Source organism: Apus apus, chromosome 1 (assembly GCF_020740795.1).
Source record: "Apus apus isolate bApuApu2 chromosome 1, bApuApu2.pri.cur, whole genome shotgun sequence".
NCBI lineage: Eukaryota > Metazoa > Chordata > Aves > Apodiformes > Apodidae > Apus > Apus apus.
The window spans coordinates 119,685,757-119,698,056 of record NC_067282.1 but is presented as its reverse complement, the minus strand read 5'-3'; the positions used below and the strand labels follow the sequence as shown (position 1 = coordinate 119,698,056).

At 39.8% G+C, this 12,300-nt stretch overlaps 1 protein-coding gene across 3 annotated transcripts in view; it reads right to left on the bottom strand.

The window, feature by feature from the left end:
- The window catches only part of DHRSX (dehydrogenase/reductase X-linked), a 173,700-nt gene that overhangs the window by 54,131 nt on the left and 107,269 nt on the right, over nucleotides 1–12,300 (bottom strand). For all 3 annotated transcript variants that reach the window (XM_051633899.1, XM_051633909.1, XM_051633890.1), the window contains one exon: nucleotides 8,300–8,401. In XM_051633899.1, coding sequence (XP_051489859.1) covers nucleotides 8,300–8,401 — 102 coding nt within the window. The remainder of the gene's footprint in view (nucleotides 1–8,299; nucleotides 8,402–12,300) is intronic.

The following is a 12,300-nucleotide window of genomic DNA, read 5'->3' as shown; positions in this document are numbered from 1 at the left end:
CAGTAGATAACAAAATAAATTAAAAAAAAAATGAAGACAACCTATTCAAGGACTATGAGAACAGCAACCAATCTTGGCAGGTTCAGAACAAATTTGAACAGGATGCAATACCTCCATAAGAACAGATTGACTTTCTGATTCAATGTCACGCTGCTACACAGGAACCCCACCAAGCATAGGCTGCTTCCCTGGAAAATGTGTTCTATGATCCACAACTGAGGTTTTGTTTTCACACTAAAATAAATCAGAGCATTCATAATTGGGTCTGGCTGAAACAAACCCCCAAACTTTGTTACCTAAAAATATGCTCAGTAAGTGTCTGGTTGGCACAATAGTGAGTTATCCCACTCACAAGCAAAAAATAGGAATGTCAGTCACAGCTTTCTAATTCAATAGGAAGTTCTCTTAGAAGTAAAATATCTCATTATGCCATTTGTATAAAAACCATTTTTTACCTAAAAGCTATGAAAGGATTAGGTAAGTATAAAACATGGCTCACTCCTGCCTCTCAGAAAAGCCAGCGGCAAATGTTCCACACATTTAAGTAGAGCTGGTTGGGTTTCCTAATCCATCAATAGCTGAATTTTGTATCTGTCTTCCACTGATAAAACATTCACATTCAGGACATAAAAGCAAATGGGTCAAGAACCTGCAGCATGTGGAGCCTGAGATATTTTCCTTTTCACAAAGTGTTTGATATCAGAGACACAGAAAAAGCTTTGGAAATAGACAAAGATGGTATCAAACAAAAGTCAGGATTTTCATGAATGAAACCCTTACAGCTGGAAAGTCAGAAGTAGCCTAAAGTTACTCTTCTAATGTATTAGTTATTCTAATAAAAAATAAACATTTCATAAGAAAACTGATAGATTCATATAGGATAGATATCATTCAATACACTTCATATCATATATACGATCAACCAAGGAAAATGTAGGCCCTCTCCTGAAGGAAATGGGGGACTTAGCTACACAGGATATTGAGAAGGCTGAGGTCCTCAATGAATTCTTTGCTTCAGTATTCTCTGGCAACTGCTCCAGCTTCATTGCAAAGGCCACAGCAGGTGAAGGCAGGGACTGGGAAAATTATGCAGCCCCCACTGTAGGGGAAGAACAGGTTTGTGACCATCTAAAGAACCTGAAGGTGCACAAGTCTGTGGGACTTGATGTGGTACATCCATGGGTCCTGAGGGAGCTGGCAAATGCAGTTTCTCAGCCTCTCTCCCTCATATTTAGGGGTCATGATGGTCTGGTGAGGTTTCCACCAACTGGAAAAAAGGGAATATAGTCCCTGTTTTAAAAAGACAAAAAAGGAAGACCTGGGGAATTACAGGCCAGTCAGTCTCACCTCTGTGTCTGGCAAGATCATGGAACAGATCCTCCTGGAAAATCTACTCAGACACATGAAAAATAAGGAGGTGATAGGTGACAGCCAACACGGCTTCACTAAGGGCAAATTATGCCTGAGCAATTTGGTGGCCTCCTATGACAAGAGCTTGTGGATAATGGCAGAGCAACTGATGTAATCTACCTGGATTTGTGTGAGGCATTTGACACTGTCCCACATGACATCCTGGTCTCCAAACTGACAAGATATGGATTTGACAGATGGCCCACTCGTTGGATAAGAGATTGGCTGGATGGCCACACTCAGAGAGTTGTGGTCAATGGTTCAGTGTCCCAGTGGTGGCAAGTAATGAGTGACATTCCTCAGGGGTCAGTATTGGGACCAGTACTGTTTAACACCTTTGTTGGAGACACGGGCAGTGGGATTGAGTTTGCTGACAATACCAAGCTGTGTGGAAGGGATTCCATCCAGAGGGACCCTGACAGGCTGGAGAGGTGGACCAATGCCAACTGCATGAAGTTCAACGAGGCCAAGTGCAAGGTCCTGTACCTGGGTCAGTGCAACTGCAGGCACAAAGGGGCTTTTCACCAGAGAGGGTAGTGATCAGACAAGGGATAATGGTTTTAAACTGAAAAGGGGAAGATTTAGGTTAGACATCAGGAAGAAATTCTTCCCCATGAGGGTAGTAAGGTGCTGCAACAGGTTGCCTAGGGAGGTTGTGGAGGGCCCCTGCCTGGAGGTGTTTAAGGCCAGGTTGGATGAGGCCTTTTGCAACCTGGTCTAGTGTGAGGTGGGTCTGCCCATAGCAGGGAGGCTGGAAGCTGATGATCTTTAAGATCCCTTTCAACCTTAACCATTCTACAATTCTATGATTCTAACGATTCTGGCAGACAACAATGCTATTCAAGTATAATAAAAGCTCTAGCGTATGACTGCTGCTAAAAATCCAGGTGCTATGTAGATGCTGTCGAAGCACAATCTTCTTGGTTGCTCTGAACAAGCTGGGTTGGACACCATCAGCAGTACCATGGTGCTCTAACATGTGCCTAGACAAGTTACTTCCAATAGCCATGGCACCTAATACCTGTAAACAGCAGTGTGTGATCAGCCAGCCTCCACATACTTTCCAATCACCTCTCTGATAAAGATTAACTTTTCAAAAAAATTTGAGCAAATGGCATCTGTCATGCACTGAGCATCTTCAAAAAAATTTGGCTCTAAGAGTGTCTTCTTATTGTAGAACACATTAACCATGCATGCTAGTGTCCTCACAAATCTTCTAGTTTTGCACATCGTGCATGGAACATCCATTTTAAGCAAATCCCACCACCACCTCAAATTACCTTTTTCAGCTCTAACCAGCTCTCCCATGATGTCTAGTATCTATCACCCATTACATACAGGTAAAGGGCCACTTGCCCTTCTGCTTGTCCTCCTCTCTCTTTGTTCCTGTCCCTCTACACCTCTTCCATCTCAGCTTTGCTTTCATATTGCTCTAATTTATCTTCAAGAGAGGATAAAGACAAAATATGATGCTAAAATCAAGACAGTGGAATGAGTGGTATCAGATCCTGAGTTCACCACAGCCTTCCTGTGTGTCTGGAGGAGAAGCATTATCTTTCATGAAATCCAGGTTCCACTGGAGTCAACAGAAACCCACATCAGTAACCTTCCCTCAAGAACTTCTCCAGTGCATTTCCAGTTCTCTGGGGTATCTCTCCTTTTCATTTTATGGTCTGTGTAGCCTGCGGCTGCCACAGAGAGCTGAGCTGGCTCTTACCCAATCCAACGGGATGGAATATTTTCATAGGCACCACTGTGATTCTATAAGTAACTATTGTTAAACCTAACTAATCAATAATATCTGTGAATAGGTAGCCACCTATAAAACTGTTTGTATTTTATATATCCACTTGTTCCCACCCCTCAAATCTCACACTTCTTCTGAAGACCTGATCCTACAAGTAATGAAACAAAAGCATAATTTATCGTGACAACATCCACAGGACTACTCAAATGGATTATGGTTGGACTGCACATGGCTGAACTGTGTGTAGGGAACACAAAGAAATATAAGTATTTCACATATTTACCTACTGATACAGTTTTTATTGTGTCCTAAGCTTATAGAGACTTACTCTATCAAGAGACTGGGGTTCCTCAGATGATCTATGAAGTATCAAATATGAACGTTGGAGTTAGCCAGGAGTTCAGAGACACTGATTTCAAATTGGTTTAAATAGTTTTCAACCTGAAATATATTAACTGCAATCTGTCTACAATAGGCTAATAACATCCTGAAATCTCCAAGTTCTATTTACTGTGTTTGTGTGCATGCCAGGGAATATACTACATGTCCTCATTCTTTTCTCCCCCTCCTTTCCTAACCTGTATCCAAAATCACAAACCATTCAATGAGTTGCAACAGAGGGGGTTGTTGGTATCTCATTGCTAATGCATTAGACTGTGCATATTTGGCATCTGTAGGTCTTTTATCAGTAAAAATGTTGTGGTTTTGGTGTTGGATCTCTTGGTTTTAAGATCATGAAGTATGGTAAACAATGTATAAGTAAAAACATTAACTACAAGGTGCTGAGAAACATTTCTAGCACACAGAGAAAATGACTGACTTCAAGTTAGAAAAAACCTCTCTGGCATGAAACAGTGACTACTGCTCAAGGAATTTTATGAAGTGTTTTACTATCTGCCTCTTTTGCAACCACAGGAAGATAGTAAGACTTTCTAATGCGTCTTAACAGCAATACCATTTTAATGAATGTATTAAATAATTACACCAGCGTACATGCTGTAATTTGCTAAATGCTTTTCAACTGTTCAAAGACACAGCTCTTTTCAAAAACAAAACAAAAAAAATTGGCACTTAATTGCTAATTAGTGGACCAGAAGACATATTCTTCTGACCTTCTGTCAGATAAGTTTTCTGAACTGCTTGTACTGCATCCATCTTTCTGTGGCTCACAGTTCAGCTATTTAACCTACCTTTTTAAAACCAGAAAATTAATTTGCTTTCTGTGTCATAGCATTTTTCTCTTTTTAGCACTAGCACATAATTTAAAAAAAAAATTATGTAATACTCTATTTGCATGTTTAATATGTTTTGTTTATTTTAAAAAACAAGAGCTGAGCATGCACATTACTGATGCAGAAAGCATAGGAATGGAACAGGCCTTTATTTGTCAGCTGAAATAATGTGTGCATTCAACCAAATTTTTCCTTTTAAATTAGAAATTAGAAAGTTAAATATGTATGCTAAAATCAGCTGTAACAAAAGGAGAAGAGGGGACTTGAATGCATTAATCTCTATTTTGTGAATGTCCTAAATGTTCACGTAAGACTCTTTAAAGTATCTAAATTAGCTGGATACCTAGTCCTCACTTAAATTTTTGTGGGACCTGGGTGTCTGGCTCTAGGAGAATACTTTGAAACTCAGGAATTAGATCTTTGAGCTAGGGCAGTGATGGAGAGCAAATGATAGAGACGCAGTTTTTCAAAAAATCACAAGTGACCTGGAAAACTGCTTAAATTCATAATGATTTTACATCAGACACGTAGCATTGATTTTGTACCTAACACAGCAATGCATCACCTGTTCTCAATAATATTTCAATGTAAATTTCCTAGTTTGCATTATTGAAATTATTAGAACTTTCCTCAATTCATCTTGACATGCTTGGCTTTTTGACAGGTTCACACAAGCCCACAACAAAAATCATAGACCTTCACATACATATAGAATACATATAAGATGTGGAAAGATCACTAACATATGGATATTATTATATCAATCAATTTTAAAAATTTGGTTTAAAGTAATTTAATAATACTAATATAGTGTGCAAAAAAAATTACAATGTAACAGTTATTGGCATTTTCACATTAAATGTAATAAAAGGCTGTTGCCCCTGATAATAAAACCCTTGGTCCTATGAAGATAGAGATGGAAATTCTTACTAGGTTGCTGATGGTCTGATTCAGAAGTTATGGGACCCACAAAAATCTGAATTTCAGAATGGAGACTTTCCATAAGCCCCAACAGACTTTGGATCAGATTCTTGAAAGCATATGACTGCCTACACATGCATTATGCAGATGTCTGGCCCACAGACTCTTTCCCAAAAATAAAAGTACTTCTTCACGTCAAGAATCCTAGAGCCTCAAGGTCTGTTAGAAATAATAAAGAACTAGGTGATACTCAGAAACCTACTATTATAGATACTGAGGAGAACTAGGAAAATCATCCATGTTGGTGTCCTGCAAGACATCTAATGGCCAGGCAAAACATCTTCCTATTGACAATAGAGTTTTCTTACAGAAAGCATGCAAGCTCACTGACAACATGCCCAACAACTCATTCCCATAAGATATTTAAATATTGCAAGCAAAGTCCTCCTCCAGGAACTCAAGTTGTGTCCAGGAGATCATGTGGTGAAGGCACTGGAGCTGGAAACTGCATTGAGGCTTTTGAGTGAGTGGTGCCTCCAGCCCTGCAGTCCATAATGGACTGAATCTTCCTGCTTAGTGTATTGCATTACAGTGTAAAAAAAATTACAAAAAAAGGAAGGAGGAGGGGAAAAAGAAAAGCCTAACAGTTAGCTCAAACTTCAGCACTTGTCTTGGATTTACTCAACGCTGATCCAAAGACAAGAGAAGCTGTTAAACGTTTCTACAGTAGGCCATTTCTTTTCCATTATGTATGTTCATTTTTCTCTTGTGTATCAAGAAATCACTTGGGCTTTCACTACAAAACTAGTAACAAAATAAATGCTACAGATTATTTGGAAAAATCAAACAAACAAAACAAAACAACAAAAAAGGCAAAAAAAACCCCCAAACATAAAAACAACCAAACAAAACAAACAATATGAGAAAGATCTTTTAGAAGTGGAGGCTGGTGACTTGCCAGCTAATGATTGGAGATAATCCTAATCATATGGGAGTGTTTAGGGCAGCTTTGGACATGAACCCTTCTGTGATCCTGATAAAGACTCAGCAAAAAACAGGGTTGGACCATTCATTTAATTGTAGGTTCTAATGGGATTTTCTCAAACAAAACTTTTCTCTTGTCAACTGTATTTAGTAACCAAGCACAATTTTACAGGTCATGAACTATAGACTGATTTAGGCAAACATTAGTCTCAAGCTTCTTTCTTAAAATAAGCTTTGGGCCTAGACTCTATGGTCTCATATCATTAGGGTTGTGAGACACTGGAACAGGTTGCCCAGGGAAGGTGTGGATATCCCCTCCCTGGAAGTGTTCAAGGCCAAGTTAGATGGGGCTGTGAGCAACCTGGACAAGTGGGAGGTAATCCTGCCCATGACAGAGGGCATTGGAACTAGATGATCTTTAAGGTCCCTTCCAACCCAAACCATTCTATGATTCTATGATTACATTAGGCACACTAGGATAAATATTTTCATATAACTTTGTTTCTTGATTTAGAAGAAATATTTAACTGCAATTTCCATCCATCCTTTCTTCAGCAAAAGCTAGGGCAGAACAAAATCCTTTACTCAAGAGGGCTTCCCTGCTGTGCTATTGCTTCAGCCCCATCATTCCTCCCCCAGGCGTCTGCTGCACAGTGATGGCTTTGCTCATGCAGACACCTGGTGGAGAGCAGATGATTCATGGCAGGTGCATAGACCTCAAACCCTTTTTTTCCACAAAATGCTGTTTTTCCAAATAATGTTGTTCTCATCTGTGTAACAGTTTGTATCTTTTAAAGTAAGCCTATAAACCTGGGAGGATTTTGTAACCAGGTTTAAATATCCGTTACTTTTAATTACTGCACAATTAAAATAATACAAGTAAGCTTTTTTGACTAATCAAATAAAAATGAACATTTAATTGAACATTTAATGAATGTTTCATATCAATCAAGAAATAAAATACTCTTGAATTTTTATTGCCATATTTGCTTGTGTTAGTGAGAGCTCTTTAAGGCAAAAACAAATGTAACAAACCCATTTATTTACAGCCATCACTAGAACTGAAAGGTGCACAGGAAAACAGAAAATGTTCTTAATAAAAATACATGCAAATAATTGGGAAAACAAGAACAGCAGCATGTAACAGCAGAAAACTTCTAAAAGAAGCCTAAATTATTGCTGGTGGGTTTTTCCCCTCGTTTAAATGACAGGCAAAAAATTCCCCTTTAGGTAAGTACATGCAGAGCATGCAGGGTTTTTGGAGGAAAACTACTGTACAGGCTGGCTTCCAAAAATACTGTGGCTATAAAACATAATTAGATGGCAGGTACGTGAATAACAAAAGTTTAAATCACTAACAGTAATGAGATTCATTTGATAATTGTGTGAATGCAAGATAAATGTTGTCCTTTTAATTTGTTCCCTGACCACTTAGGACGCAGCTTTATGGACAACTTTCCAACAGCACCTTGATCTAAGCAGTGACTGCTCTGAGGTTGCTGCATAATTTGCTAGATTATATCTCAAATGGATTAACCCTCTAACTGAGCTCACCAGGCAGCCACAGTAACTGCATGAGTAAACACAGGGAAAATGTAAGAGGAGAGAAAGTAAATAAAGGTGAAAGGACAGGTTTTCTATAGACATAAAATGCAGCTTTCCTGTCTTTTGTTAAATGATTTTTTTAACTTATTAGGGATGCTCAGATTCATGTGCAGTCACATGATTTTTACTGCTAAAGAGCTAAGAAACACAGCAAAGGAACAAGACTTGCAATAACATCACGAGCACGGATGGCAATGAAGTGTTCAGTCTGCTCAGCTGACAATCTCTCCAAGACATGCAACTGAAGTCCTGGAAAGACATCGCTGTTACTGCAGCCATATTGCAACTTGCCATATGGTTCAGATGATCGATTTGAAATGGGAAGTGATAAACAAGAGCCCCATTTGTCACATCTTCCCCTGCAGATATGAGAATAAAAAAAAAAAAAAAAAGAACTCACCATTATTCACCAGGACATGGAGTGGACAATTCTTTGCTCTAAACTGCTGCACAAATTGCCGTATAGACTTCATGGAAGCCAAATCACAGTATAAAAACTCCACTGGGAATGAAAAGGAGATGAACAAAACAGAGTTAAATCAGTTATAATGATATAAAAACTCATTTACAGACATCAACAAGGACTCCTCTGGTAAGTTAGGAAAGTAAAGATTTTAAATATAAACCAGGCTTTTGAAAAGTATGGCTGAAGCTGGTCTCAGAAGGTTCCTTCTTTCTCTTCACACAGCTAGTATGAGGAACACGGCTGCCAGGAGGTCAAGAAGGGTATCAAATGGAGCACATCTGTGCCAGTCCTTCTGTTTTTTCTACTGCTACCATTTAGGAAGAGAATGAGAGAGGGGTTACAGCTCTCCAGCACTGAGAAAACTGCAGCTGGAGATCAAACGGGGAGAGGAGATGGGCAGGTTTTCCTGTGTTCCTGATTCCAAATACACTGCCCAGTTCTTTTTTCCAGATTATTTGCTGTGTGTCTGTGGTCTGAACAGTGGTGGAGTCTGACAACATGAAATAAAACAAAGCTTTATTAAGGCAGCAGGAAAGAGGAGCAACGGGGTGCCCATAGGGTGACTCATCCCATCACCAATAGCAAACACGGCAACGTGGCTCTGCTGGACATCCAGGGACACTTGCTGTCTGGGTCACTGGGCAGCAACAACTAGTCATGTAAATGTCTTCTGGATGTGGGTGAGAGTCGTGCCACCCCTTGGCTCCAGCAATGGCAGTGCAGTTTAAGAGGATCATACCTCACATGGATACTGTGGGCAGCATCCTGCCTACACTGCTAATGTCAGCACAGGGGTAGGGTGGCAGGGGGTCAGCAATCTGCCTACACAAACGATGTTGCTCAAGGGGCAGTGTGTCAATGTCTTAAAACATATTTCACACTGGGATGTTCTTATTTCCAAGAAAATATATCTAACAAAAGCACCCTTTGTTCAAAGCATTAGTCAGCCATTGACCCTCACTAGAACACTACAAAATTCATTAATTAAAATTTAAAAAGATTACTTAAGTCCCCCAGTAACTTTAAACTCATTCAGGTATGAAAATTCTCCTCCTCTCATAGCAGTGATTCACCAGTTTCCTTGCCTTACATAACAGCTACAACCAGGGTTATGAAGTGAAAACAAGTGGTGTCCCCCCTCCACAACAGCCATAACTATCCCCACAAAAAAAAATAATAAAAAAAAATCTTTAGAAACACTCAAAAAGGGAAAAAATAAAAGAAAGAAAATTGTGACCTCATCCACTTGTTTTAGCCTTTTAGAAAGTATTATTATTGCATGCAAGGCTTTTGCTTTGTTGCAGCCTTAGCTACGTTTTAAGCAAGAAAATGTGAGTCTCCAGTACAGATGTTACTCTCTCTTCGGATTTGCTACATGTCATGGTGGACATCTAAGTCATCTAGATGCTGTCAACTCCACCCCAGCAAGACCCAGAACACTGGGCTCTGAGATGGATTTGCCCGAGTCTCTTCCATAAAGGAATTTTCCAAGAAAGACCAAAAGGTGTTTCAACTTGAGAAAGTCAGACAGTATTGAGCAACGTCCAGTGACTAAGTCCAGCAGAAAGAAAGGCAAAGGCTGTTCACGGTCACCTTGTGTCCTTGCAGGGTGAGTCCTTACTGTCCAGTTTCATTTCAACAAAATCCCAGATTTCCTGAGCTGCAGCAACCTCTGCACAGGTGCCTGGTCCCCAGGGTGGCTTTAGCCACCAAGGCTGAGGACTGGGGCTTTAAGTCCTTGCTGTGTCTTCCCAACTCCCCTCTGCCCTCCTATGTTGTAGTCCAAGGGCTGCTCCCCTGTGCTCCATAGGAAGGAACAGCCACCCCAGTCCATGCACATGGCTCCCCCCCTTCTTCCTATGAAAGAAACAATCTTTAAGAGAAAGGAAAATTTAAGATACACAGTTCTTCACAGACGCTGAAGAAAGTCTTTCTGACAAGAACATTAAACTATTGGCAAGACAGCAACAAAGGCTGCAATAAGAGACCTTTCCTATTACTCTTTTCCCTGGTCCATCAGTGATGTTCACCAAACTGCTTCATCCTGTCACAATGAAGTAGTGAGCTATAACGCTTCCTTACACTGTGTCTGTACAGCAAGAGTTTAGGAAGGCCTGCAGGCACAGCAGCAAGCTAAATAACAAAAGACAATCATAGCTGTTGTTAAAACCTTTTACAGAAGAACAGCTCCTTCAGTTCCCTTCAGTTTTACACAACACAGAGCTTTAATAATCTTTATATATTTTTAACCTAGACAATATTAATCCTCTGAAATTGTCTTGGCAAATTTATATTAATTACTTAGTGGTCTTTTCAATTAAAAAAAAATATTAAAAAATCAAAAAAACCTAGGTTACAGTTAAGATAATGTAAACACATAAACTCATTTTTTTTTGAAAAGGCTGTAACACTGACCCATGACTAACACTGGACAATTTCTTGAGCTCACTATAGACCTCTAGGAGGTCTGCAATTTTGTTTAATTTCACTGATGTCCTGCATCTGGAGGTGGTAAGGAAATGCTAAAGCAATTAAATCCTGTAAAAGAGGAGAGTTGTCCAGGTCATTCCTCCACTGGCCTTGCAGCTATATAAAACCACATGACCAGCACTGTAATTGCCCAGATGCACAAAACCTGGTTGTACTAACTTGTTAGCAACCAGTGCAACAACAAATGGAATAAAGACCCAGGCAAAACTTTATGCTGACTCAGCTGTTGCTCTGCTTCTTAAGGCAGCTTCTCAAGGAAAGAGATTAGGGAAAACATGATCAGCTTTTTAGGAGGCAGCCACTGACATTGCCAATGGAAAAATCCCCTGTAATGCAATATTCATCTTGGTACAGAAGGCATTGGACTTCTCTTAGCTGCAGTATTTTGTGGCACACTGCAAGGTCCAACCACCTGTATGGACTGTGGCAACACTATTGACTCTCCTAGATTTTGCTAATGACACTATATATGCAAGGAAAGCAGGCCTCTGAGAACATTCACTGAGCTACATTTTAATGTCTCCCCTTATCTGACCTAGAAATTGTCCTTTTCTGCAATGCCAACTACAGTGGTGGTTAGATAAGCAGCGTGCCATGCTTTTCAGCCTGATGTGTAGAATCCTTCCTGGGAATTAACTTTTTGCTATGTCTCTCTGATGTCCCCTCCCTTAATTTTATAGCTTTGCAGAGCAACTGTTGCCCTTCTTTATGACTGTCCAGAGTAATGGCACACTAGGCCAAGGCTATAATTACTAAGCTTATTTACTTGCCTACTTGGGAAGTGTGTCATCATATTCAGTATTTGTACAGCACTTGCCATCATGGAAAGCAAAACAAACAAATCAGACCCCAAGCATCTTTTGGCCATTAATGTTTCTGCCCTGTGAGCAAAAGTCCTTGTCTGTGCTTTTTTGTGCATGGTGGCCCTTTGCCAGGGAGGCAGGCTCACCAGTATGAGCACTGAGGTGCTCTTCCATTGGAGAAAAAGTGCCAAAACACAGCCTTAAGCTGTGTGTTGGCTATGTAGCAGACCCCGAGGAGAAACCCAGTTTCTTCTTTGTCCCATGGTTCCAGTATTTTTTTTTAGCAGTATACTGAAGAATTGCACATCTACAAGCTACAGACAGTGGTTAGTTTTTAGAAGATTTCAAAGCGTGCACGAATATACTAAGCAAGGAAATGTTCCAAATGTCTTAATTAATAAACACCAGTGTTTAATAATGTAAGTAAATGACCAAACCTGAATTTGAACTAGTAATGTGACTCAAGTCGCTTTTCAGGAACAAGGGTGGCAAAAGGCTTTCTGTATGGGACTGGTATGAGCAGAAAGCATAAATATGTGCAATAATGAGAAGCAAACTTAAACATACAGCAAAATTAATATTTAGATATGTTACTTCTTACCTTTTTGGTTTATCTGCCACCAGACTTCAAATTTTTAAAGT